This window comes from Salmo salar, chromosome ssa20, assembly GCF_905237065.1.
Source record: "Salmo salar chromosome ssa20, Ssal_v3.1, whole genome shotgun sequence".
In the NCBI taxonomy this organism is placed as follows: domain Eukaryota; kingdom Metazoa; phylum Chordata; class Actinopteri; order Salmoniformes; family Salmonidae; genus Salmo; species Salmo salar.
The window spans coordinates 23293400-23320168 of NC_059461.1; the positions used below are offsets into that span (position 1 = coordinate 23293400).

The 26769-nt window shown below is 42.9% G+C and overlaps 1 protein-coding gene across 11 annotated transcripts in view; it reads right to left on the reverse strand.

Annotated features, from left to right (window-relative positions):
- LOC106579892 (pre-B-cell leukemia transcription factor 3) overlaps positions 1-26769 on the reverse strand; it is a 75949-nt gene that overhangs the window by 11611 nt on the left and 37569 nt on the right. For 4 of the 11 annotated variants that reach the window (XM_014160236.2, XM_014160237.2, XM_014160241.2 and 1 more), the window contains exons 3-5: positions 4945-5186; positions 3938-4128; positions 2771-2906 (exon numbers count right to left, since the gene is read on the reverse strand). In XM_014160236.2, coding sequence (XP_014015711.1) covers positions 2771-2906; positions 3938-4128; positions 4945-5186 — 569 coding nt within the window. Of the gene's footprint in view, positions 1-1248; positions 1279-2770; positions 2907-3937; positions 4129-4938; positions 5187-26769 lie in introns of all 11 variants that reach the window. The other 7 variants (XM_014160232.2, XM_014160234.2, XM_014160238.2 and 4 more) reach the window with 3 other exon arrangements.

A 26769-nucleotide genomic window follows, 5' to 3' on the forward strand; every position in this document is an offset into this window, starting at 1 on the left:
GCTGTTTACTTCACCAGTAAATAAGTCATCCATGCCTTTTATTGGATGAGAAGTCCAATTCATGCTTGTAAGTGTTGGTGCACATGTTTTACAGATCTAAGTTTGGTAACTTTTTTTCAAAATGATGTTCATGCAATGAAACTCACACTCCGTTCCTTCTAGTCAGAGAAGAATATAGGCATTGTATAATGTCCACCCAAACCTACTTAATCAATCCATAAATCAAAGCAGTACATTCCACCTAGACATCTGTGATAACCTTCAGGCTGATATGTAATGCTTATTGAATTACATAGTTCTACTACAGTCATTGAAGTTCACCATTAAATTTGAGGTTATTTGGAAATACCCAAACACTCATTCGCTGAAGTAACTTTCCTGACTTCACCAGGCTCTCCTCCTATGCTTGAGTATTTTAGGATGACAAACTCAAAGAGGACTTGGCGGAGTCTAACTCAAAAGTAGTCAGCAAGAGTGTCTGCAGTGGCCTAGGCTTGTCAAGGAGAACCCTGCTAATGGGGCTTGAGATGAGTTCAAGTGAATTTCTAAAAGACCTCTTATTTCTGCATAGACTGATTTGTCCTCCTGGGAACTCCTACAGTGTCCTGTTTAGTGAAGCACTCAGAACAAAGAATTGTTCCACTTGTGAGGGTCAATGTCCACTCCTTCAACTAACATGAAGCACACAGGTAGAAAGCAGAACATTAGACACACGCTGCATGTTTTAAAACCAAGAAGGACATAACTAACAAATGATCTACAACTAACAAAAAAACACATACAGTATAGAAAACAAATGATTTGTGTTATAGAAATAACAAAAAAGTGAAATGACATGAGACATCAAAACAAACACAGTGTGGTGGCATGGGTGTTATCTTGAAATGGTATTTAACAATCATAAAAAATGATTAAAAGTGAGCTGAAAATACAAATGGAAATGTTGAATGATCCCTAGTCTTTGCATATGATTTGCTCACACACTGATGTGTGATTCAACAGAAAAATAACACATTCTATGTATCACAGTGGAACTTGCTTGGTGCCAAACCTACAGTAAAACTGTAAGCATGGTAAGCCTACATTAAAATAGCAACGGATACATTTTCTATGCCAGGATATCAGTCCATTTGTGTGAGGGAGGGGAGCTGTGTGCAGTGGTAGACTGTGAAGGTGCACATACAGAAACAAAGAAAATATACAAAGAATGAAAACAACAACAGTGGATCAGGAGAAGTCATGACATACCTGTGATACTGTGATGGTGCTTCCCACCCCCTGAAGGCAAAAAAGAATGGGCTTTTACAGTATCTGACTGCATGACTACACTCAATATACCCTTCCACACCCCCTCCCCACAGAAAAGAGAACATTGCAAATCAGTGTTTCTTGTATAGGTTATTCTCAGATTGGAACAACCATGGATTAACATCTGAACTAGAATACAAAATCTAAATGGTTCAAGTTGTAACAACAGTAGCAGAACAGAGTGCAGGAAGATAACAATACTAAATTGGTTTGGGTGTGGGGGTTGGGTGTGAGAGATTATATTGCCTTCAGGTTAACCCAACTATTAGGCTAAAGGTCAAGTGGGAAAGTCACATAAGTTGTCTGTAAAAACAAAATGTTTAGTGGGTGAAGCAGTGTCGTCTCCATGTACAAGCCACTGTGACCACACACGTACACCTTAAAAATCATATTTATTTACTGGATAACCTATACTGGTAGACATCCAGTCACCTGGACTGATCAGGCAGACAGAGAACCGCATGGCAGATGGGAATGAGAAAGAAAATGGCAGGAGACCCAGAGTGGACAGCTATTGAAAGGCTAACATACTATAGGCCCAGAGTGGACAGCTATTGAAAGGCTAACATACTATAGGCCCAGAGTGGACAGCTATTGAAAGGCTAACATACTATAGGCCCAGAGTGGACAGCTATTGAAAGGCTAACATACTATAGGCCCAGAGTGGACAGCTATTGAAAGGCTAACATACTATAGGCCCAGAGTGGACAGCTATTTAAAGGCTAACATACTGTAGGCCCAGAGTTGACAGCTATTTAAAGGCTAACATACTATAGGCCCAGAGTGGACAGCTATTGAAAGGCTAACATACTGTAGGCCCAGAGTGGACAGCTATTGAAAGGCTAACATACTATAGGCCCAGAGTGGACAGCTATTGAAAGGCTAACATACTGTAGGCCCAGAGTGGACAGCTATTTAAAGGCTAACATACTGTAGGCCCAGAGTTGACATATAGGGGGGCGGCAGGTAGCCTAGTGGTTAGAGCGTTGGACTAATAACCGAAAGGTTGCTAGATTGAATCCCCAAGGTAAAAATCTGTTTTTCTGCCCCTGAACAAGGCAGTTAACCCACTCTTCCTAGGCTGCCATTGTAAATAAGAATTTGTTCTTAACTGACTTGCCTAGTTAAATAAAGGTTCAATTAAGAAAATATATATGGAGTATTAACAGGCCTAGAGTGGATAGCTATGGAGGGCTAACCCACTGTAGGCCTCCTATTGAGGCCACTATTGAGGACACTGACCTCCCCTCCCCATGGCTACTGCTGTGATAGGCTGAACACGCCCTAACTGAGGTGCCATTAGGCTCAATGTCAAGGTAAGATAAAGACATTGGGCTCTGATCGTGCGGCATAGCCGTCCTTCCAGGCTGGTCTGGAGTTGCCACCAGGGGCCTTATTTACTGCCTTTTCCCCCCTGATTACCCAACAGCCACTGCGTCTGAGACAAGGAATCTGCACCCACCTGGGATACTGTGATGCTGCACTTCTTGGCCAACTCCTCTTTGGCTTCTTCACTGGGATATGGGTTGCTGAGGTGCGAGTAGAAATACTCGTTTAAGATTTCCGTCGCCTGCTTGCTGAAGTTTCTCCTTTTCCGCCTGAAAAGTGAACAAAATGAGAGAAAGGCCAAGCTCATTAGCGAGACCAGTATTAACTCATCCATTTGGAACAGACAAATTGCACAATCAATCTCACACATAAATGGTGAAAATAATGAGGAATGTGGGTCTGAGAGAGGCGTCAGGAGCGGAATATTGTGTCCTGCTTTCAGCACCATCCTCATCAACACACACCAAGCCATCCGGCGCCCACTAGACCCACAAACACACACAACACAAACACGTACAGTACATTGCTTAATTTGGTCTGTTGGTCTCTGATCTCCAGTCCAAGCGTGTAATGTGTAGTGTTTAGTGCAGTGGATGGGTAGGCGTGGTGATGGAGATCTAGGCCCAATTGCCCAGTCGAAGTGCATCTCGGTACATTATAGAAATCACAACATGCCCAGCTGAGCATTCTTCCTGAAGTGCCACAGCCCCAGGGAACTTCAGTGGGAACAAAGCAACTCTAACTAGATCCGGGTCCCCTTCTTCCCCCCAGGGCACTACTTACCATGTTATTGAGCATTAACTTATTTTGCCTTGTTTACTGCACTTCACGCGAGCAATGGGAAGCAAATGTGCTTCTGCTTGGTTTGCTTCAGCCCTAAACTTCCTCCCGCTCTCCTCAGAGCGCCACTCCACAAACTGTTTGTTATTACAGTAATCCAGAACACCTGCTCATGACCTCCACTCCACCAATTACATATGACTTTGTTCCTGCTTCATTTAATCTAAACTGCTTTCAGGTGCTAGGAGAAGATTGTTTTGAGAAGATGGCTATAATACATAATGAATGCACTTTATGGCAAGATCATCTGTGAATATTTGCAGTGTGCTGTTTGACACTGTGTGTTGTAGATTTGTTTTTTCTCGGATAGGAAGTGCATTTCTCTAATGTTGTTATTACGATCGTATGTCTACATACAGTTCTGTCTCTGGGTACCTTCCGATGCTCCAGGCTAGAAACATTGGTTTGTGCGTCACAGTGAAACACACAGGAACACACACGCACATATATACACACTGACCTGGCATCAAGGAATCTGGAGCGCAGGATCATGACGGCCTCACAGGTGCTCTGTTTGAGCTGCATCTGGATGGAGCTGAACTTGCGGTGGATGATGCCCACCATGCGCTCGATCTCCTTGGGAGAGATGGGTCGCGTGCGGGACTGCTCCCTCAGCAGGTTCATCACATGGGTGGTGAACTCGTTACACGCCTGCAGAGAAATCACAGAGCACAACCCAGCCCTGTTAGTGTCCTCCTGGCTGTATCTTTTGGCTAGGTACAACTCTCTCAGTAGCTGACCCGCCTCCCTTGGTTAAAAGCATCTTCACTGAACGCGCCATTGAAAAACACAGCCCTGTATTTATACGACTGCTGAGTGATTCAATGACTTAATAGGTGAAGTCATCTATGAATGCAAATGCCAATTTGCAATTTGGCTTTGGCCCAGCACAGAGAGAATTTAACCAGCTTTTTGTTAAACCAGTAGTTCATACATGATTCATTAGAATAACTAATTTACGTTGTGCACACTTTAGCTCATTACTCTGAGTAAAATTCGTTAAGTATTTACATTTAGATAATTAAACAAGGAAACACCCCTAAGAAAGATGCCTTCACTCCAGGCAATGCTATGTGCCCTCTCCTCCTCTCTCAGAATGAGAGAGTACATTTGTGTAATTTACCTCGCCGCCTTGCTGAGGCAGTGTTCCAACCTTTCATTTTCTTGTATAATACTCCTCTGTTTTATTGCTGAAGCTCAACATGGCACCCTAATGAGTTGATCATATTCTCATTTTACTGAGACGACGGCACCACTCCTCAGAATTTGTTAACGAACCACAAAATATATACATGTTTACAATATTACAAGGGGAATACTTTGTTCCCGGTTTTGTACTCATGGTGGTTAATATTACTGGCAATATTTCTAGAACTTCAGGGCAAAGTGAGAATGAAAAACATCATGCAAGCCTATGAAGCTTAAAGGTGTGATGTAAAGGAGGTTAAAGGTGTGACTCACACCCACCTGTTCGTATTTCTCCAGCTCTGTGTGATAGATCTGTCTGATCTGGGTGAGTTTGGATCTGTAGTCTGAGTGTTCGATGGAGTTGTCTGAGGCCCCGCCCGATGCTGCAGCTGCAGCGGCAGCAGCGGCTGACCCGCCCCCTTTCTCTGGTCCTGACACGCCCTCCGCCAGCAGCATGTTGTCCAGGCGCATGAGCTGGGGGTCGGGAGGGTCCTCCTCCTGGGAACCACGGATGCTGAGGCCTGAGAGACAACAGACAGAGAGAGAGAGAGAGAGAGAGAGAGAGAGAGAGAGAGAGAGAGAGAGAGAGAGAGAGAGAGAGAGAGAGAGAGAGACAGAGACATGATGACATCCAGACCTCCAGACATGACACAGACACAAAGGCTTTTTGATAAGTGGGCTGTTTGATAGGGCAGAACCTCGATGGTAACTGAAAATAATTATCACTCCATTATTTGTTTAGTGTTCCTTTGAAACTAGAGGGTGAGTTTGATGGGCTCACCTAGAACCACACCTAGACACATATTCTCAAACAACTCCATGGCTGACTGGGTGATTTCCATTAGGGTGAAAAACACACAACAGCTCAAATTATGCTGCTAAAGTACCAGCCTCACAAGTATTGTCTTGTACAGAATCCTGAGCAGTGAGCCACTAAAGCTCAAATTCACTGGATGTCTGAATTCTGGTACGTGCAAACATTGCAGGGGTAATTAACGCCATTACCTCAGCAGAATCGTAAAGCCGTAGTGTGGGACAGGTAGTCCCCTGTGGACATGGATTGGGTACTTCCTGTGTATGGTCTGTATTCCTGTTGCCCAAGCCTTCTTTTATCTGCACACTGTGCTGCTCACTGTGTGTACAGGGTGCCTTACATGACAGCAACATCCATAAACTGACAAAAGCTCAACTGCAAGGTAGCGCTTCTATTCTCCGAAAGGATGAATATACCTCAAGCATGTGTCTGCCTTTTCGGCATAGCGCAGAGCCTTAAATCACAATTTTCACTTTGTTTTCTGAGATTAAACACATATTTTGCATTATTCCACTTCATTTACAACAATCTGCGAGAACTACTGTACTACTACACTATTTAACTTTTTTCCCCTGCTAATTGTGCACTTATTTACTGTGCAACTAAGAAATCTCAGGGCACACGCCCGTGCACGCACACACCCACAAATCGTTGAGTGCTGACTTTTGCTGCTGTTTCTTTTTCTTTTTTCTTATCTTTCAACAAATCCTGATTAGCCATCAGTCAGCATCGGCGCACACCTGCACGCATAGAGAATGTTGCCATGACGGCTGCAAAGAAAAAAGACTGCAGCAGGTCAGAATTACCAGCCAAGTAGCCCTGTATTATTCAGTCCAATAAATGGATTAAAAAAACTGCACCCAATCCGCAGTAAACACTGAGTGCCCACTCAGACGTTATGATTACCAGAGTTGTCTCAATTCAATAATCTGCCTGCGATTCAGGGATTTCCAGCAGCTCATTAAGGCTTCATTAAGATATGGTGAGCCTCTGAATTCCAAATAAGAAGATTAGTGGTTCTATTGTGTGAGGCAGTAGCCTAGCAATCAGAGAGGTCCTCTACCAGGCACTGACTGACAGACTGACCCAGCACACCTAGTGAGTAGGCACTGGAGTGTGTTAAGCCTCTCTCTCTCTCGCTCAGACACATAAACACAAAATTGAGCTGAAAACAGTGACACTATATGGTCCTTTTAAATGAACATGATGTCATTTCTCCTATCACATTCCCCATTGACATTGGTGCGTTTGGTGTGTGTAGCTCAGATGTGGAGATGCTAATGCAAGACAAATGTGTGTCTATTCATGGGTTGTCTGGATGTTTGTCTTGTAGGTGTAATGGTGTGAAAGTAGAGGATGAATGTGGCCATTTGTGCTGGAGACACTGATGCTGGAAGAGTTGTAGCATCAGGTCTGCCAAGCCACATCACCCATGTGGACAACATGCCATTAACTCCACTAACTCTAACCACATCCCCGTCATACCTGCAAAGATGCTAAGCTATTCGAATCGTATCTCTGGTGGTGGCAATAGCTGGAGGTTGATCTACCAAACAGGTTTGCTCAGAGCAGTACTTTTGTCTACCTTTTGCTGCAGACACTTGTTTTGAGTCTGCACTTTCCTTTGTGCTGGAGGTGCTATTAAGTAGGTAGGCACGTTTTTCATGTCAGGTATATTAACTAGAACTCTGAGAGCAGCCGTTCACATTTCCACACCAAGCCCATGTTGTCACTTTCACTCCACTCTTTATCCAGGGGAAATACAGCTGGGGGAATTTACAGGGCTTTTCAGTTAAATGGACATAAATCACTGGTTTCATTCCAACCAAATAATCACAGGCCATAAAGAGCTCCTTGTCTCTTACCATATATTACCGCAAAGTTCCTATGAGCAATAATGTGGCCATTCAGAGCTTGGGAAAACAGACCGAGATATTAGGAAGTGACATGTAATCCTGTTATGAAGCTGACGTGTGGAGTGGCCATGACATTTTTATCATAAGTGTCCATTTCTATTTGGGAAATCAGCGGGATAAAAATGATTACTCTACTGGTCTGAGATTGTGCCGCCCCTCCAGCAGCCCACTAGTGTGTGTTTGTGCCAGAACAGCTATCGAGCCCCATCCATAACAAACACGTTTGGAAACACTGCCACCCTCCACCTGGCTCAACATACAGTAGGGAGCAGCTCTCATTCAAAAGACCAAGTGCAGGGATTTTCCTCACAAAGTCTATCTACTACTGTCCCACTGGGTAACAACTGGTTGAATCAACGTTGTTTCCACGTCATTTCAACCCAAAACAATATAGTATATGTGATGGCGTTAAATCATCGTGGAAAACTGATTAGATTTCCAAAAAGTAATCAACGTACTGTAAGGGAATTGTCTTTTTTTCACCCAACTTTTAAGCTAAAGTTGACAACTCAACCAAATGTAAATCAAAACTAGAGGTTGAACTGACGTCTGTGCCCAGCGGAGTGTTTCTCTCCCTCTCACTCTCCCTCTCACTCTCCTTGTATTTTTGTTTTCTCTCATCATTGAAATCTTTGTTCATGTTACTTAATACCTAATTTCTCCTCTAGGGTTTTTGAACGGAATAGAAGTCGACAATGTGATTAATACATTCATATCAGCGAGGTCTGGTCTGACTTTTTATTTGTTCATGTTTCAATGTGTTATCTGATCCGAGACAATAACACATACGACAGATAAAGACAAAGCAGGCCTCTCTCACAGACTCTCTCCCCTCCTCTGTTTATGATCATTTCCGGTTTCAGGCCGTTGTCTCGTTCATCACCCATGCTTGAAGTTCTGACAGTAACCTGAGCAGTGCCTCCAGCCTCCCCTTCCTACCACCTCTTTCCCCCTGTGCCCTCTTTTATTCCGTTGGCTTAGCTGACCTTTGGCCAGTGCTTGTTTACTCTCATCACTGAAGTGTGAGCTGGAGAGCCATAAAGGTAGAGCCCTGCTGGGTTAATGTGAGCTTCTGAGGAGAGGAGCAGAATCAGGGGCTGGAGCGGGGTTATCCACCAGTTCATACTACAGTACTACACTGTCATAGAGAACAGAGAGAATCATTTTTTCTAATGAGATTATTTTTTTTATTTTTTTTGCATTTCCTTTCTTTTAATATTTATTCCACAGATTTAATCAGAAGCCTAATTATTTTTCTCTCTATAGCATGTGATTGGATAGAGGGCTAACAATATGGAATAATATAAATTGTAGAATAGTGTCGTAAATTGTTAGCAAACTGTGTGCCTTGCTGTATTTGAAAGAACACATTGTATCCCTGTTACTTCCACTGCTTTCAAAATATCCTGTCCGATACATCTAACCCTGACCCCCTGCAGTTAATGCTTCCAACGAATGGGCCCAGCGCATATCTACACACTCTGCATCTAATTGCATCGATCCACAAAGGTCTCCCAAAGCTAACTAATCGAAACGGAATTTATTTTCTGTCAATAATTGCAAAGGTCATCTCTCTTAAACCAGGAGACAATCTCAGGCAGTACAGAGTAGGGCAGGCTGTGGGTCTCCTCTCTCCTCTCAGCCCTCTCTGTTGTGTGTATTAGTGAAGATCCCTGATTTCCACCGTGTGATTAGACCACACTGCCAAAGCAACACACCAGAGACCACAGAGGACTTAAGAGGAACACTATCACAAAGAGAACCGTGTCACTACAGCCTTGTTCCCATGTCTCTTTTGACTTAATATCATCTCAATTTTCAAAGCCTCCGGATCAGTGGCTGTCCTCTTTGGAAGCAGGGAAGTGCATCAAATTACCATTGGAAATCTTTTGTTCTGGCAAATCAAAAATAAAGATTCTCTTTCATTGATGTCCTTAAAGTCTTTTATAAGCTTGGCCTACATCCACATGGTACAAAGAATCTGGGAGAATGCCTGCGGGCTCTCTCAAGCATGTACATAATTAACATGCCATTAACACATTAATACACATTAGCTATTCCCAATGTTAATGGCAATCACACTGAGGGAAAGCTAGCATGCATTAGCCACATTTTGTTCCAATTTCTTTCTTACCATGAAAGAGCTGAAAAGGATCCTGTCTAATTCGGGGGCTAAATCATTATATTTCCCCATAGACAGAAACAGTGGCTTTGACAGTTCTCTGCACATGTCTGTCAATGCGTGCTCACACTCTCTCTTTCAAACTGCATCAATAGGAAAAGATATACACATTACATTACTATTCCATCTCAATAAAAAGAGACTTCAAAGCATGCACGTTCTCATTGTATTCAATGTAAACCGCAAAGGGTTTGACTTTAAAGGGAGAGAAACTGTGGGGATGAACAAGTGAGCATGCCGATTAAATGCGGAGTAATAGAGGGTAAGAAAGGGACCCTAATCTGGGGAATCCCTGTCCAGCATGATGCTGTATTTCCTCCCAGTATGGTGAGTGATAAGCTAATCAGGCCCGTTGACAGTGAAGTGGTACAGCCCCCCTGTGCTGGGTCAAGACTTCTCCCATCATACACCACCAGCACACTCTAAACGGACAGCATGGGAGGGTGGAGGGACAAGACGTGACAAAAAGTGGCTCCGGTCAGAGAAGAAGATCCCTGTCAGCTCAGGTAGCCTTTGTCCTTCGATGATGATGCTCTCCTCTCCCAAAGGAGGCTTTGACAAGGAAATGGGGCGGGGGGGGGGTACTCCAAATCAGAGAGATGGGAGGGTGGATGGGTTAGGGGGTGGGAAAAGATAACCCGAACAAACATCTTGTAGACATTTTGCCGAGTACACCAAAATGAATCACTGTCCCATTGTGGCGCGGACATTTGTGGAATGTGACACAAGGCATGACAGGCCAGGGAGAGAGGATGGGAGAAAACTGAGGGTAAACAAGGCCTAGTGTCACTTGATGTGTCTGTGTGTATGTACGTGTTTGTGTGTGTATGTGTGTGTCCACTCTGAATGCTGCCCTCTCAGACTGTGGTGGGCAGGCAGCCAAATGGCGCGGTGATGGCTGACCAGGCCTCGCTGTGGCGGCCGCACGCGGCGGTCGGGGAGACTGGCCAAATGAGTGGACAGGACCTCCGTTACAGATCAGCACACTGACTGACCCTACAGAACACATACAGGGATCAGCAGCAATCACCAACTCAATTCTGCCTGTTTACCTAATGAAGCATCAATATTAACAGAAACCTAGTAGAAAAATATTACATATTTATGTACCTCGTAAAAAAATTGCATCTTGCTCTATTTTAGTAACAAATAAATTAGTTTTACAATAAAGTATTCATGTACAATTTCAATATGACTAAGATCATTTGCTGCTTTTTCCCTCTTCATTTCATATCTTATGTACTTTTGGTTTTTAGCTGCTAGCCTCAATTTACTGCAAAGGTACCCAGATTTTTTATTCAGACCCCAAGCACATAATGCAAATGTGTCACTGAAAGCCACTTATGAAATACCCAAAGGCAACTAATCTCTCCTCCTCTCGTTCCAGCCTTCTCTGCAGCTCCCTAATTAGAAGATTGTATGAAACCAGGTCACACAGCAGGTCCTGTACACACAGACAGCAAGGCATATATACAGATACCATTTCATCTAAACATCATGTGCATGAAGCCATGCATACTGTATTCTACAGGCTAAGGGTGCTATTAATCCCATGTTTTTACTGGATTCCTCTAAAGAAATGGTTTAGGGTTGAGGAATTGTCTGTGTCAGTGTCTGTGTGTGTGTGTGTGTGTGTGTGTGTGTGTGTGTGTGTGTGTGTGTGTGTGTGTGTGTGTGTGTGTGTGTGTGTGTGTGTGTGTGTGTGTGTGTGTGTTACTCATGCACACATAAACCATAAAGCAGTATTGGGAACATACAGCAGACCATGATCCAGTGCCAAACAAATTATTCTTTGCAGTGCCATTTCTACACGAGAGTTGACAGTCTATCATTTAGATTTTGTTGCAGTGTATCCACGGTAGAGACTGCACTGCCTGAAGGAGAAGGAGCTGTTTCCCTCTGAAGAATGTATTTTAGAGAGAAGAATATGACTCCAAATTATAGATTAACATTCCCTTCACAGCCGAGCTAACGTATATAGTCCCAATTACACTTGGAGGCCGAGGCTGTACCGGTGGAAAATGGGTGTCTTTGACACACAAAAGAATATCATGCTGCTGAGCGGTGAGAAATGCTGAGAAGCGCACCATACATTAGTTTTTTTTACAGTGTTTATGACCTAAGGTAAATAGTGAATGTGATTTGGAGAGACAGAATGCTCAGGTCAGCCAAAGTCACATGTACCTGAACAGGAGCATCATAGCTGCTGGCGTATTGTTGTGCCTGATGCTGCAGGTTGCTGTGGTCTGCAGTGTGACTTTGAGGAGGAGCTGGACAAATCAATGTCCAGTCCCAACAACAACATGTGACAGAAGCAGGCCAGAGAGGATGGGTAGAGGAACAGAGACTACCAGGAAGGCTGCCAATCTACTCTTAATCAGCTCTCCTTTTGCTCAACACATCACATCATATCCATCGCAAGAACAACTGTGACAGTACTACAGTGGTATTGGGGTTTAATATAAACTATTATAATAGGGATTCACAATCAAATGAACATTTCTATAATAATTCCAACAACAAATTGCCAAAGGGAAAAACCCTTTGTGTTTTGTTTTTCATTTGATCTTAGGAGTAACAGTTCTGTATTGATGGTGCTACTGCTTGTTGTCTGGTATCCAGTGAACAAGGTAAAAAAAAAGGTTATTTGTTTCTAATTATTCTCAAAGTACATTTTACACACCATTTAATGAGTTTGTCTGGAGGAGTGGCCATGGGGCTGTGACTTCCTCCCCCCGTTATCCAAGATGAACCGTCCTGTCTCCCCCACGTCACCCCCATCATGTGAATCAAGTCCCTCTCCCTACTCAATTCTCTACAACGGCTTCACCGAAGCAAGACAACAGCTCCCGTGCCATCTCGTCTCGGCGTACCGGGAGAGAGGGGGGGTTGGGGGGGACAGAGCGAGGGGCTTGCTCCATAATTACAGTAATTAACAGTTGCAGATTTAATTGGAAGGGAAGGCATTAACGGGAGGAACATTGTGGCGGCGTGTGCGGAGAGAACCTTTGCGGCATAGGGCTTTTGTGTAGTACACACCTAATGGAGCAGTGGCTTGCTAGCTGGCTAGCTGGGCTGCGGTAGCGCTGTAGCCCACTGCTGACACAACAAGCACTGGGTTCAGACGCCGGGGCTTGTCACGACTCAAACTGGAAGCAGATAATTAGGTGCCAGGTTAATGAGAGCATGGGCTCTTGATGGCATTTGGTTACTGTATGTGGCCAATTAATGATTTAGCTTTTGTGTGGAAAACATAGCCCATTACTCAGCTTGGCCTCTGAGTTGGAGTGATGGAGTGGCAAAGGGCTGTAACTATAAACCTTTTTTAAATGGCTAATGTTGAATACCTGCGGACCACTTGCAGTTCTACAACAGACGTATGGAAACATACATTTAATCTCAATTTCCGTGTAGCCACTAGATGACCTTTTCAGACTGTATTGCCGTATGTCACTGCTTTCTATGTAAAAAATATCCCCATAGACATCAAGCAGACCAATACAGTCAAATACAGTACATTGCATGCCAATACACACACAAGAAGAAAGAAAACGGGTACTCATGCCATAAGTGTTAATTCACGGTATCGCCGTTCATAATGTGTTTGTGAAATCCCATACACTTTTGAAAAGCACTGCATTTTCATTCCATAGGATTTACTGGCAATGAATCCACAGAGAGAACTTAAGACATCCTCTTTCTTAGCCCTCCAGTCCAACGGCTCCACATCTCCTATTTTGGAGTGTGTTGTTCTCTTGTCTGTGGTGGCCAATTAGAGTGGTATAAGATAAATGGGCACACACAACTTTGATGTCCATCTTTTTAATAAGCTTTGGTTAAGATGACATCTGTGTGAAAGGGTTCAATATCCTCACAGTGGGAGAGAAAAGAGGTTTATTCAGAAGGAAAAAAAATCATGTAAATACTGTTTGAAGGTTTGGGCTGGGTTGGGGATCATCGCTTCTGCTGGGACTCTGCTGTTGATATTCATGATCATTTATAGCCCAACATATTGGACATCTTAGTTCTGCAAATTAGCCAAGGGGAGATGATGTTTAGAGCTTTTCCAAAACGTTTCTTTTATTAACAGAGGCATGTGCAAAAAATATATATTCAACTACAATGTATAATCCCCCCCCAAAAAAATATTTCATATTTCATGCATGGACAAAATATTTAATTGAAAATCATTTTAAAAAAGAACTCTATACTAGTATAGAATATGTATCTGTGTAGCCTTTATGCATGGGTAATGTGACATACTATACAGTGCATGGAGATATGATGACATTTTTCTGAGCATATTTGTTGGGCGTCCGCGTGTGTGTGTGAAGTGCGCATACCCGCTCTGGCCTGGGGACGTGCCCTTTTATATGTGTGTGTAACTCAGCCAGGAATAATGTAAATGTCTGAAGAGTCTTAAGACTGAGCAGGCCTGTATAAAAGCGCCCTGTTTGAGGCTAGTAAAACAAGTCAATAAATACAGACGAGAAGCCAGAGCTGTCTGCTGCGGGCTCTCCTGAATGAAAAGAGAGGTGAACTGCTTATTTTCAACAAGATGACAACAGCATTATGAGCCCTCATACATTCTGACTATCACTCACCACTAGCTACGTATATCTGTCAACATAAAACTCGCCTACATCCTAGATGTAAAATAACAACCACCTCCACAGAGAGAACTGTGATGGTCATGGAATTTTGGAGGGTGGTAATTGGCCAGCCAAATGACCACGGTCACCTTAATAAACGTTCGAGTAGCAAAAAAATATCAACTTTAAAAAATATATATATATATTTTATTCCTCTGCTCCTGACTGCATGAACTGCCCTAGAAATAGAATGAATCCCCATTCAAGACAATGATGGCATAGTGGGTAGACTGGTGGCCATCGTGAGTGTACACATAGGAGCAAAGTAGGAAGTAAAATACTGTATGCACTAAAATATGTGTTGTGATTTGTTGATTCAACTCAACTGACATTTGCACATATTTTACTTCCTGCTTTGATCCTATGGGTACAGTCGCTATGGCCAGTCCTCCCTTGAATGGGGATGCCCATTCTATTTCTATGGCAGCACATGCACATGTTTGTTCCACAAACACAAATATATATTTAGGGGGGTTATGATGGTTATTTTATTTTCATGACAGTCTACATACATAACCGTCGGTTGCACGGTTATACAGTATTTGTGCCAGGCCTAACTGTCAGTCCACAGCTGGTTGTGTTGGGCAGTGACACAGTGTATTAAATGCTGCCTAGTTACTGATCCAGGCTGTGAACTCTCTCTCTCTCTCTCTCTCTCTCTCTCTCTCTCTCTCTCTCTCTCTCTCTCTCTCTCTCTCTCTCCCTTTAAATGTTTTATCTCTAAAAGAACAGCAGCAGGAGATGGTACCACTCTCTGACTCCCACCACAGACAGCACCCAGAAGGTAGAGTTCCCTTCCTGTTTGCTCTCCAAATGGGAGGGTGATGACACAGACTTACCTAAATGGAAACACCATTACGAAGACAAACACTACACTATAAAAACTGTTACCTGATTACAGGTGAGAGCAAAGCCATGGCTTTCTACCTTTTACATTATGTCAACACTTCAGAAAAGCCAATAGGTCAGTAACTGACTGACTGGCCAGTCTTTGGTCTAGTCCATTTTGTGTTCTTTCCCTTTTCTCCATATCTGTTATCCAACAGGATGTGTTTACCAATGGGAAAAGTTCCTCTGCAAACAGGCTACAGTACTGTACTGTATGTATCATATCTGTGGCTTTATGTATGAATACTCAGAGGTCATATATCACCACAGGTCGTATACCACATTGAGGCCATTTTCAGTCTTTTAAATAACACACCTAATATTCAATCGCTGTATGTAGATATCCGTTTTCCATTTCTTTTGCATGTTTTTAGGGAGGATTATGTATGAGTCATTCCACCTCAAAAAGCACAACATAGAGGATTTTAACACCCACCATCACACATTGTTCTGAAATCGTTTCTGTAGTTATCGTTGCTGAAAACTTATTTTGTTGAATATAATTAGATGTCAGCAAAATTGATTGCACCCACATTTTAATTGACAGGATTCACATAGTATTAAAAAAAAATTGTACCCAACATCCCATTTGGAACATAATTCTTCTTAACAATGAGTAGGACGTGAGGAATCCAATAAAATGATCAAAAACCACGGAGCTGGTGCTTGGAGTATTGCTTCTTCATCCTTTGTAGTTTATTCCCTGTAAATATGGTGAAGTTTTTTTCACGTTCAGAGAAGCTATTCGTTTTCTTCACAAAGTTGCAAAGAAAATGTTGTGATCCATTTAATAAACACAAGAGATCAGAAAAATTGATAAAAGGGTGTGGTGGAAGTACTCAATGGTAGGAAGAAGTTTGGTCCAAATCAGATGTTGCTTACTATTTTTGTTGAATATTATGTGAATCCCATAAATGAAAAGGGTCAATTTGGGTGCAATCAATTAGCTTAATTTCTCAGAGATCAAATACAATTTCACCAAAATAATGAGTCAGGAATACTAATCTTATCTGTTTCCTAACTACAGAAATGATTTCAGAACAATCTGAGATGGTGGGTGTCATCACTTGCTGAAATGACATGGAATTACCCATATGAAGTATCATGGAGGCATGTACTGCACACATCTGCACAACAATGTGTGGAGTGGGAGGTGTCATGAGACAAATCTACAGGAACAAATATTAGTCCGTTTCTTTCCCCTCAGACAATACCACCACTGGTGATTATACACCAAATGTTGCAAGCCTAAAATCCTGTGATAAGCGATACAAATCCCCTGGACAAAATGAAATGTATTAAACATGGATTTCATAAATCTAGTCTTTCTCACACTGGGTCAGAGGTAGAGTCACTATAGAGCCCAGCATGCAGTTTCCCTGAGCTCTGTTACTCAAAGTCACAAGTGCTCTGTCTGCTATTAAATTGAACACCAGCAAAAGCAGCAAGAAGCCAATAAAAAATGTCTCTCGGTCCAGGAGTTGTTGAGTTTCTCAGGGAACTTTGACTTGCTAGCATGTTACACGGTAACTATTGTAAGCTATTCCAATGGTTGTGACTCTAGCACAGTACAACCTGTGAATCTGACACTTGGAACGGTAGTAATGATGTTTTATCATTACTACTTTCTGGCATCCATATTGATGGTGGATGAAAAATCTGGATCAAAACCATCTAATTGAGACAACTGATCATCTTCATTCACCCAAAGACAAAGAGAAATAGGAGGGAGATATTCCTCAAGGTCCAGTGCTCTGCAGCATTGCTATTCCTGTTCAAGATACAGTAGCTCATGTTAGTGTTAGCCCGGGTCCAAGCCGTACGCATTGTTAAACACCCAACTGGGATCCTTTTAACCTTGAGCAGCATACCAAAGGTAGAGGCAGCCTGAGGCTATGGGGGGGACTGGGTTCCACAACTCCCAGTGCCATGCTGCTTCACAGTGGGGGCCCAACATGGCCAGATTGGTAGAGAGGCCTTGTGGTATAAGGGCTGAACAAGGAGGAGGTAGGGGCTAGATGAGGGCCGGGGCACTAAACCCATTCATCTGGACCAGTGGTACTACATTCATTTGAGTTGTTTCATTATTTATTTGCTTTGATGTCCAAATGAGGCTTGCCTGGCCATCTCACTAAGCAGGGATACAGGGGGAAATTGCAAGAACATTCACCTTGGTAGAGACAGTGGTGGTATATGAGCATCTGCTCCCAGTCTGTTCACGAGACATTCAGGGTAATTATTTCTCTAGCTTGATGGATAATCTGTGATCACTAAAGATCAGAAAGAGCTAAGAAAAGACAGCCAGTAATTATCATTGCTCTGTGACTCTCCCTGATAGGTGAAGGACATTTGAGCATCTCGTAAGTCAACTGCGCAACTTGTTTTAAGCAAACGAACACAGAAATCTTCAGATCCAGTCTGGCAACAAGGTCACACTAACAAAGGCAAAGTCTTCCCGACTAAAAACCGTTGTTGGAGACACGGCATCTGTCATGTCGACTACAACTCAGAATGTACTGCTGTAGTAATCTTACAGGCCTCTTTAGAACAGATGCGGTCTATTTTTATCAATTTTTTTTTAAGATACATGTTATAATGTTGGGGTCCATTGTTGTACAGGGTCAATAGGAACTTTTGGAATGTTGTTTTATAATAAAAGGGGGCACTGTAGAAAATACTACAAATGTCATAACAGTGATTATGTACTTGACTGCCATGTGCTTCCATTAGTAGCTAGCATTTTTTTTATGCCATTTTAAAAGTGATAGCAAACAGGCTTTTGTGTCAAAGTGGGGAATAGAATAGAAAGGAAACAGTAAGGAATGTGTGGAAATAGGTTAGGACAGAAGTGCAGTGGGCTAATAGATGTCCAGTAGTCCTATGAAAACCATTACTTTGATTTCCTGTGTCCCTCCCTACCAGGCTGTCCTCAGAGCACACAGAGTCCGAGCACAGCCAGAGTGGATGACGGTAATACACTAGCAGACTAGGTTTAGCAGCCTACTGTATGTGTGGGCAGAGTGAATATGATGAATACATTACTATTTGAACAAAGTAGAACCTTTTTTCTCTCAAGCTCATATTATTAGTTGTGCAAAAACAAATATACAGCCCCCACCCTTTCAATCATTTAAATTCCGATTTCCAAGTATAATTTAAGATTTTTTTGTTGCGACAGTTGGCGGTTATTTCAAAACAGCGCAATGACAGATTAAAAAGTTGTCAAATTGGATATTTAAGAGGACTGCAGGCAGTTGTGTATTTTTAAAGGAATAACACAGATTGGAGATGAAATGAGGAACCTATATGCATATGTTATGCCATAGGGAATGAATACATACATTTTCCTCCAGGCCACCTACTTTCTAATAAGGAACCGGGAGTGTATAGATGTGGTAATGTCACAGAGTAGAGTTAATATGGGCGAGAAATTGCTTTTACACAATGATGTCAAAAGGAATATGTCACTGTATGATCATGTGGAATAAAGATACTCTTTTTTTTCCTCCATGAGTTAGTATTTCATTAATGGTTTCATTATTCCCCTTAAGAATAAAGAAACCAGTCTTTTATATGAACCTTGAATCCGCTTCTATTGAAAGTGGTTAACAGCATTTTATTTTTCAATAGCAGCACAGATCTGTTGAAAATACCCATGTGGAACATAGGCTGTAATGTAACAGCTTTCTTATAAGTTGAACAAAAGAGAAAGTGACAAGTGACAGTAATGGTATGACAGTTTTTGCGAGATGAGTTTTTGTAAACGTACAAAGCCAATGTGCTGGATGCAAGAGGTTTAAGTCTTAAAGACAGCAGGGTGTTGCTATTTTACACAGCCAACGTAATTGATTGTAGGAACAATGTCTGATCAATACACACATACAAGCCTCTTCCTAACAAAGACCTGCATGTAGAATTCATATACAATATCATATCTCAAAAACAGATAGTTCCGGACAAGCATGCTGAAATAGCACTTACTGTACCCACTGTTGCTTTTCTGGGTGTTATTATTCAACACTAACAATATAGTTTTTTCTGACCTTTGGTCATTTTGTTGTTGTTTGTTTGTTTTGTCTTTCACAAGCGTTTCCTTTCAGTAACTGTTACTCAGAAACACCCTCATGTCCATACACACTTCCTCATGTCCATACACACTTACTCATGCAATAAGCATCATTGTCACAGTTCCTTCCCTTCCAAATGGCTCTGCCTCCACCATCTGCAGGCATTCCCAGACACCCCGCTTTGAGTCTGCCATAATGATGCATGACTAAGTACAGTTAAAGTGTTGCAGTCTGTTGGCAAAAAGCAGTCAAGCACTTTGCTATAGTGTCACTACGGATAAGCGAGACAGTTGAAGGTTGACGTTGGATAAAAGGCAGTGACAGGTGCTCTGTGTGTGTGTGTGTCTGTCTCTGTGTGTGTGTGTGTGTGTGTGTGTGTGTGTGTGTGTGTGTGTGTGTGTGTGTGTGTGTGTGTGTGTGTGTGTGTGTGTGTGTGTGTGTGTGTGTGTGTGTGTGTGGAGACCATGGCACAACAGCTTTGAGTGTGTATTTCAGTGGCACGTGAGATGAGGATGGACACACAGCAGAGAAGTGCTGCACTGGGGTATATTAAATCTGGGACATGGTTTAAAATAAGCTCCTCTGCCAGGGAGTGTGGCCACAGTGCTGCCAGTGCAGCTTGGTCACGCCACTGCCACTGGCTCAGTACAGCCACAGCAGCTGGGCATCTCCCTCCACACAGGTGGCAGGACCCGGGCAACACTGGCACCGTCTCTTAGAAAACCAAAACAGCCTGATGATGCTGGACTAAAAATACTGCTCAAACGGTGAAGGAAGTGTATGGTGTAAACACATGGTAATATAATTGAAACGATCACATTTATAATAAGAAATCCCTTGGAGAAGGCAACGTTACTCTTCTGAGAATGCCTTCACAGAGTGCCCCAGCACTTGCAGTAAGCCTGTGAACAAAGTACAGCCTTTCCAGTGCACTCCTCATTAATGCAGTTTATTTGGCTTCTTATGCTGGGCTGTGAGAGCCGGTCTCTTTGGTGAGTCTATGGAGCAGCTGATGCCTGCTCTGTTTGACAAAGCAATCAGGGGGCTGGAGGTTCACTCAGAGCAGGGATTCTCTCTCTCTCTCTCTCTCGCTCTCCCTCGCTCTCTCTCTCTCTCTCTCTCTCTCTCTCCATTGTCCTGCTTCTGCCACTAGATATTCAACTTACAGTCAATGAAAAGCAGACAAAGAAATACCCGCTCCACTTTCTTTTGCCTGGGGTTTAATGTCTACAGTAAATGCTGCATAGACTCACTAGCTCCTTTACCAAATGTAATGCAGCTATTGCTTTCATGTACATTTTTTAAAGAACGCTTTTTTTTGTAGAAATGCTCATTTTTCCTCATCATTCTGTCACAAACCCTTCTCCTCTCCCTCTCTCTCCCTCTCCGCCGCCACAGACTACATAATTGATGCAAATGCTGTCACTTGCGTCAGGAGTGGAGGCTCTTCTGGTTAACTTCTCTGCAACACTTTATCGAGGAACATTAACTAGAGAAAGCAGCCTCGCACCAGGGGTGGGAAATATGCTTGTCATGGGTCTCATTCAAGCTGCCATTCAAGGGACTACTTCAGGACTGTTTCATCAAGGTGATTGAGAACAAAAAAGTACTGAAGCAAATTCCAGCTTATGTTTAGGGGCCTCGGCACATACATTATTTATACTGGCCCGGCCCAGCCTCTCCACCCTTCAGAATACATCATTGCCTGATTCTCAAATATTTCTCCAGGTTTCATTCCATTTAAGCTATATCATTTTCGCATCAGGCTCGACAAACCATTAGGCACAGAGAGCCTGCTTTTTGTGTGTGACACAGACCTGAAATTATGGATTGCTGCTTTCATGTGGGAGCAGTTGGGGCTTGATGGGAAGTCTCTCACGATTGGTGAGTGACAGGGATGCATTCAGAGACACAAACCGAGTTCCATCTAACAGAACAATGCTGGAGGAATATTCCATTTAAGCCTGTTTCTAAAAGGGTATAGATTGTTTTAATTTATGCAATTACAAGTATTGAAATTCGGGATATTCTTATGTGTAGGTCCAACATTTAGTGTTCTAAAACTGGTTAGGAAAGATAGTTGAAAGGCAGACATTTGCAGTTCTCTAGTATGCACATCAGCTACTCCCTCTCACTTGCAGCGGAGTGCTGCGCTTGTCTGCTCCTGCCTCCCCCTCTCTCGCCCTCTCTCTCTTTCTCTCTCTCTCTCTCTCTCCCTTGTCCTCTGTTTCTGGCCCAGGCCTGTGCTACAGATTAAGTGACTTGATCCTGCAAACATCTGAGGAATTCAGTTCCACATGGGGGTCAGAGCGAGGCCAGGGGATAGCCTTACAGGTCCTGGTCCATTAGCAGATCAGCAGAGGTGTTTTCAGCACGGCTCTACCGGCAGGACAGGAAGAAGGTATCTTACAGGCTGCCATTCAACAACACTCGTTACCATTACAACCATAACCTCAGCCTGCTCACATACACGATCACAGAGATTAAAGAGGAAATTAATTAGTACCACACAATAGTTGTTTCTTCCGTAGCACGTGTCTTGCTTTATGTGTTGTATTAAAGAAGCATACCTTTGGAGATAAGACTTTAGTTAGTAATTGCGATGACATAGTTTTGAAAAGTGCACAATGATATGTTGAGCAGTACTTTTCTGTTGTTGTTGACTTTTTGCCTTATTTGTGAACTGCACAACTCAATCTCACTAGCCTGCTGACTGGTTCTAAGTAGGTACTTCACAAAAAATACAACATATTTCTGGCCAATAACGTTCACAAAGAATATCTGGCTTCCTGGAAAAACATTTCAACCATAATTAGCTTTCTCCATGAGAGGCTCAAATGTTTCAGATGAATTTTTTGATGCTCTCACTGTGTTGACTGTTCAACCCTCTGTGCCATTCAGAGGGTGAATAGGCAAGACAAAATATTTAAATGTCTTTGAACAGGGTATGGTAGGTGTCAGGTGCACAGGTTTGAGTGTGGCCAGAACTGCAACGCTGCTGGGTTTTTCACGCTCAACAGTTTCCCGTGTGTATCAAGAATGGTCCTCCACCCAAAGGACATCTTGACACAACTGTGGGAAGCATTGGAGTCAACGTGGGCCAGCATCCCTGTGGAACGCTTTCAAAACCATGTGGAGTCCATGCCTCAACGAATTGAGGCTGTTCTGAGGGCAAAAGGGGGTACAACTCAATATTAGGAAGGTGTTCCTAATGTCTTGTACACTTAGTGTACACAATTCACAAATTGTCTCAAGGCTTAAAAATCCTTCTTTAACATGTCTCCTCCCCTTCATATACACTGATTGAAATGGATTTAACAGGTGACATCAATAATGGATCATAGCTTTCACCTGGACCTGGTTCGTCTGTCACAGAAAGAGCAGGTGTGCCTAATGTTTTGTACACTCAGTGTATATTGTGGTAAGCAATTTAGGTACGCTATTTAGCATGCTTATTTTATGGCATTTACATTGATTGTGATTGGCTCTATGTGGTAAAGCATATGCGGTGAAAACATGCCAGCATGAAGAAATGCCGTTAAGACAGTGGTGTCCATCTCTCACTCACAAAGCCTTTCTCAGGAGCCAGGACCCCTGCATAGTCTGACCTGCTCAGAGGGAGCTCCTGTAGCTTACTGGCAACGCAATGTGAGTTTACGGCTAACACAGACTCCTTTATTTGACTTATAGAGAGGCCCATCATGGGAAGGTTCTGTAGAACATGCTGACCTTGTCATTCTGGGGGGTAGGCTGGCTATCCCCCTGGGCTGCAGGAGCAAAGTACTGTTACCCATCCACCCTCTGGCCCATTACAACACAACAGAAAGGAGATTTTTATGGGTGACATCAGAACAGGTGTCTGCTGTAGGGCTAGGCATAACTAACCTTGTTGTAAAGTAAGATACAGTAACATGTTGGTCTTATTACTGTGCCCAGCCTGTGGGATTTTATTAAATGTAGTACATTATATCAGATGAATAGGACATACATGGGGTATATCTGGTTTTGCAAGAAGATACATATTTCCTTATACCAGGGCTCTCCAACCCTGTTCCTGGAGAGCTACCGTCCATTAGGTTTTAACTCCAACCCTGTTCCTGGAGAGCTACCGTCCTGTAGGTTTTAACTCCAACCCTGTTCCTGGAGAGCTACAGTCCTGTAGGTTTTAACTCCAACCCTGTTCCTGGAGAGCTACCCTGTAGGTTAACTCCTGGAGAGTTACAGTCCTGTAGGTTTTAACTCCAACCCTGTTCCTGGAGAGCTACCGTCCTGTAGGTTTTAACTCCAACCCTGTTCCTGGAGAGTTACAGTCCTGTAGGTTTTAACTCCAACCCTGTTCCTGGAGAGCTACCATCCTGTAGGTTTTAACTCCAACCCTGTTCCTGGAGAGCTACTGTCCTGTAGGTTTTAACTCCAACCCTGTTCCTGGAGAGCTACCGTCCTGTAGGTTTTAACTCCAACCCTGTTCCTGTAGAGCTACCATCCTGTAGGTTTTAACTCCAACCCTGTTCCTGTAGAGCTACCGTCCTGTAGGTTTTAACTCCAACCCTGTTCCTGTAGAGCTACCATCCTGTAGGTTTTAACTCCAACCCTGTTCCTGTAGAGCTACCGTCCTGTAGGTTTTAACTCCAACCCTGTTCCTGGAGAGCTACCGTCCTGTAGGTTTTCGCTACAACCTTAATCTAGCACACTTGATTCTAATAATTAGCTGGGTAATAAACTGAATCAGGTTAGTTACAACTGGGGTTGGAGCGAAAGGAGGGTAGCTCTCCAGGACCAGGGTTGGAGAGCCCTGCCTTATACATATGCTGAGTATAAGAGAACCTAAGCATTCATTGCAATAGTCTTAAAGATGGTTTAAATTTACACCAATGAGCCTTAAAGTAACTGCCCAGTGTTTCCTATCTTCTATGAAATATGACCTATAAATATTGGATAATTACAATATGAGTAAAATAGTTTTCCTTCTAAAAAATGCTCTGTTAAAAACAGCTTTTCAGTATTGGAATGGTGTGGGCATACGCCAACAACAGATGGTGTGTATACAGGTCATTAAAAATGTTCATGCAAGTAGACCGCTGATTGGGCAGCTCATCGTCCTCTAGACCACTAATTGGCCAGCTCATCCTCCTCACAGAGATTATATCATGTTCTAGGAGGAGGAAGCAAGCATTTTTTAAACAGTCTGAGATACAAGTTTGAGGTGGGGTTGTGTCTCCAATTTGTGCTTTGGCCACAAATATGAGTATAGGGTGAGTCAACAACATTATTTGGATATGAACATTTAAAAGTGAAATTTTCACTGGGCAGTTACTTTAAGGATAAAGGGGGAGGAGAGGCTGTAAATCAGGAGCAAGGAGAGCATCTTTTAGCTCCCTATAAATCCTTATTATTTCAAATAGCATTTTTGAAGGCTAGAGAGTAGAGCAGAGCATGTTCTCTTTATTCTGCAGTCAGTGGCAGACACGGTCAAGCACTATGGGTTAATGTAATATCACAGTTGGATGCATCCCCAAGCCACTTAAACTCCCTATTAGTAAAACAGTCCTTCTATGCACAAAAATGAATTTCTGCAGTAACTTAAAGAGCAAAGAGCATTGTCTAACCTACTTCAGGGAGTAGATATGTAGGGAGTAGATAATGAAGTAAAAAATACAAGCTGTTTCCATTGCAATATGAACAGCATATGAACATAATTTCAACATGATACTAAGGTTGGTAAAACAGCTACAGTTGGTGAAAATAATGATAATTACTAAGCTTTATTCAGAGTTTCTTAACTAACTGAGATATTCATATACCCAGTTTGGTCATAGGAGGAAGTTAGACTAAGTAGCCTATGGAAAAACGGAGTGTAAAAAACCCATGGTTCATCTAGTGGGACTGGCATAACAATTAGGATTCTGAATAAGAGTGTAATTGGAAGCAACAGGAGCAGAAAGAAGCGGAAATTCATCAAGGCAACCATGGAAAAGCACAAATGGGTTCTGAACGAAAAGTAGAGAGCTGATCCGCCACTCCCCTTCCCAGTCTTTGCCAGGAATAAAATCACCTACTATCGCCAATGCTTACCAAACAATTAAATCAGCACCCAAACAACCGGTCTTGATTAGTTGTTTCCTTCCCTGGACAGTCCTGGGAAAGTTAATGGTTTTGCTGCAAATATTAGTGAATTATTCCAGAACCCTTGGTCCTTCAAGTCACATCAGTTGAGATTTTAAACTGGGTCTTAAGAGCAAAACTTGGCATTAAAGTTTTATAGCTCATGTGCTCCACCAAGTTGTAAATTCTGTTTTATTAAAAATAAGATGAAAGGGGGGAAATGAATCTAATGACTGTCTGATGCTCTCAGCATCCCTCCCGACCAAAAGAGGACAACGTCATTTTGTGAAAACTGAAATAGCTACGTGGTGTTTGGGTCATGGGCCATTTTCCAGGGTGTTTTATAGGTAGGTGGGTTTTATGGGGTGACCCTGGTGAACACACATACAAATACAGCCAATGAGCACTGTCCTTGTGTTTTCAGAGTAGGACTGGCTGCCTGGTGACAGAGGCCCACTGCCCAGGAGCATCTGTCTCTCCACACGCCCTGCCTCTGCTGCCAAACAGGCACACTGGCGCAAGCTTGCCACACACTCATTGTGCCACAGCTCCACTGTCACTAAATGGCACGTTCTCTCAGCCCCAGTCCTCCCTTTTCATAGGCACAGGCTTCTCCAGCTGCAGCTTAATTTCCTGTGACTTGCCTAATTACTGTAATTAAGGATTAATTGCCATTAATTATTCACACATAAGCTCATCGCAAATCATGGGGTAAATGTCTTATGAAAGCTGCCATACAAGTCATGTATAAACACACTAGGATGCTCCAGGCTGCTGAATCGATCACTCAGCCCTCCAGCAAATCTCCACGCCACACTTAGGAAAACAGCGATAACTCTCCCCAAAATCAACAGTCTAGCCAGGTAATGGAGGAATCAATCCAAATGTTTTTTTTGTCTGTTTCAATTCATCTATTTCCAATGGTGCATCCGAACATCTAAAACATCAAACGGATATATGTGCCTGAAAGTGTTACTCAATCACAACCGTAAACGTTGCCGTAACAATGTTTTGGTTTACCCGTGAGTCATGTGGTCAGAGATGATGTATGTTGGTACTAAACACAGGACATCACAGACTAAAGAAACCAAGAGGTTGGAAATCAAGTTAATGTGGGAACATAAACATGAGCATATGAAAGGGCTAATTTAGCTTTAAACTCTGCTTCTAATTCTCTCCCTCCAGGTCAACTGCATGAGAGGGTAGTTTATTCAAACTGCTATCACAGCAGAAAAGATGCCTGAAAACAGGCAGGAATTATCTTTGTGTGGCACATGGGGTGAATTAAATCAGTTAAAACATTTTCAGGAGCTTTCAGCGGGGAGGGAGAGAGAAGAGACAGGGTTTCACAGGGGAGGGAGAGAGGGATAAAGACAGGGTTTCAGGGGGGAGGGAGTGAGGGATAGAGACAGGGTTTCACAGGGGAGGGAGAGAGGGATAGAGACGGGGTTTCACAGGGGAGGGAGAGAGGGATAGAGACGGG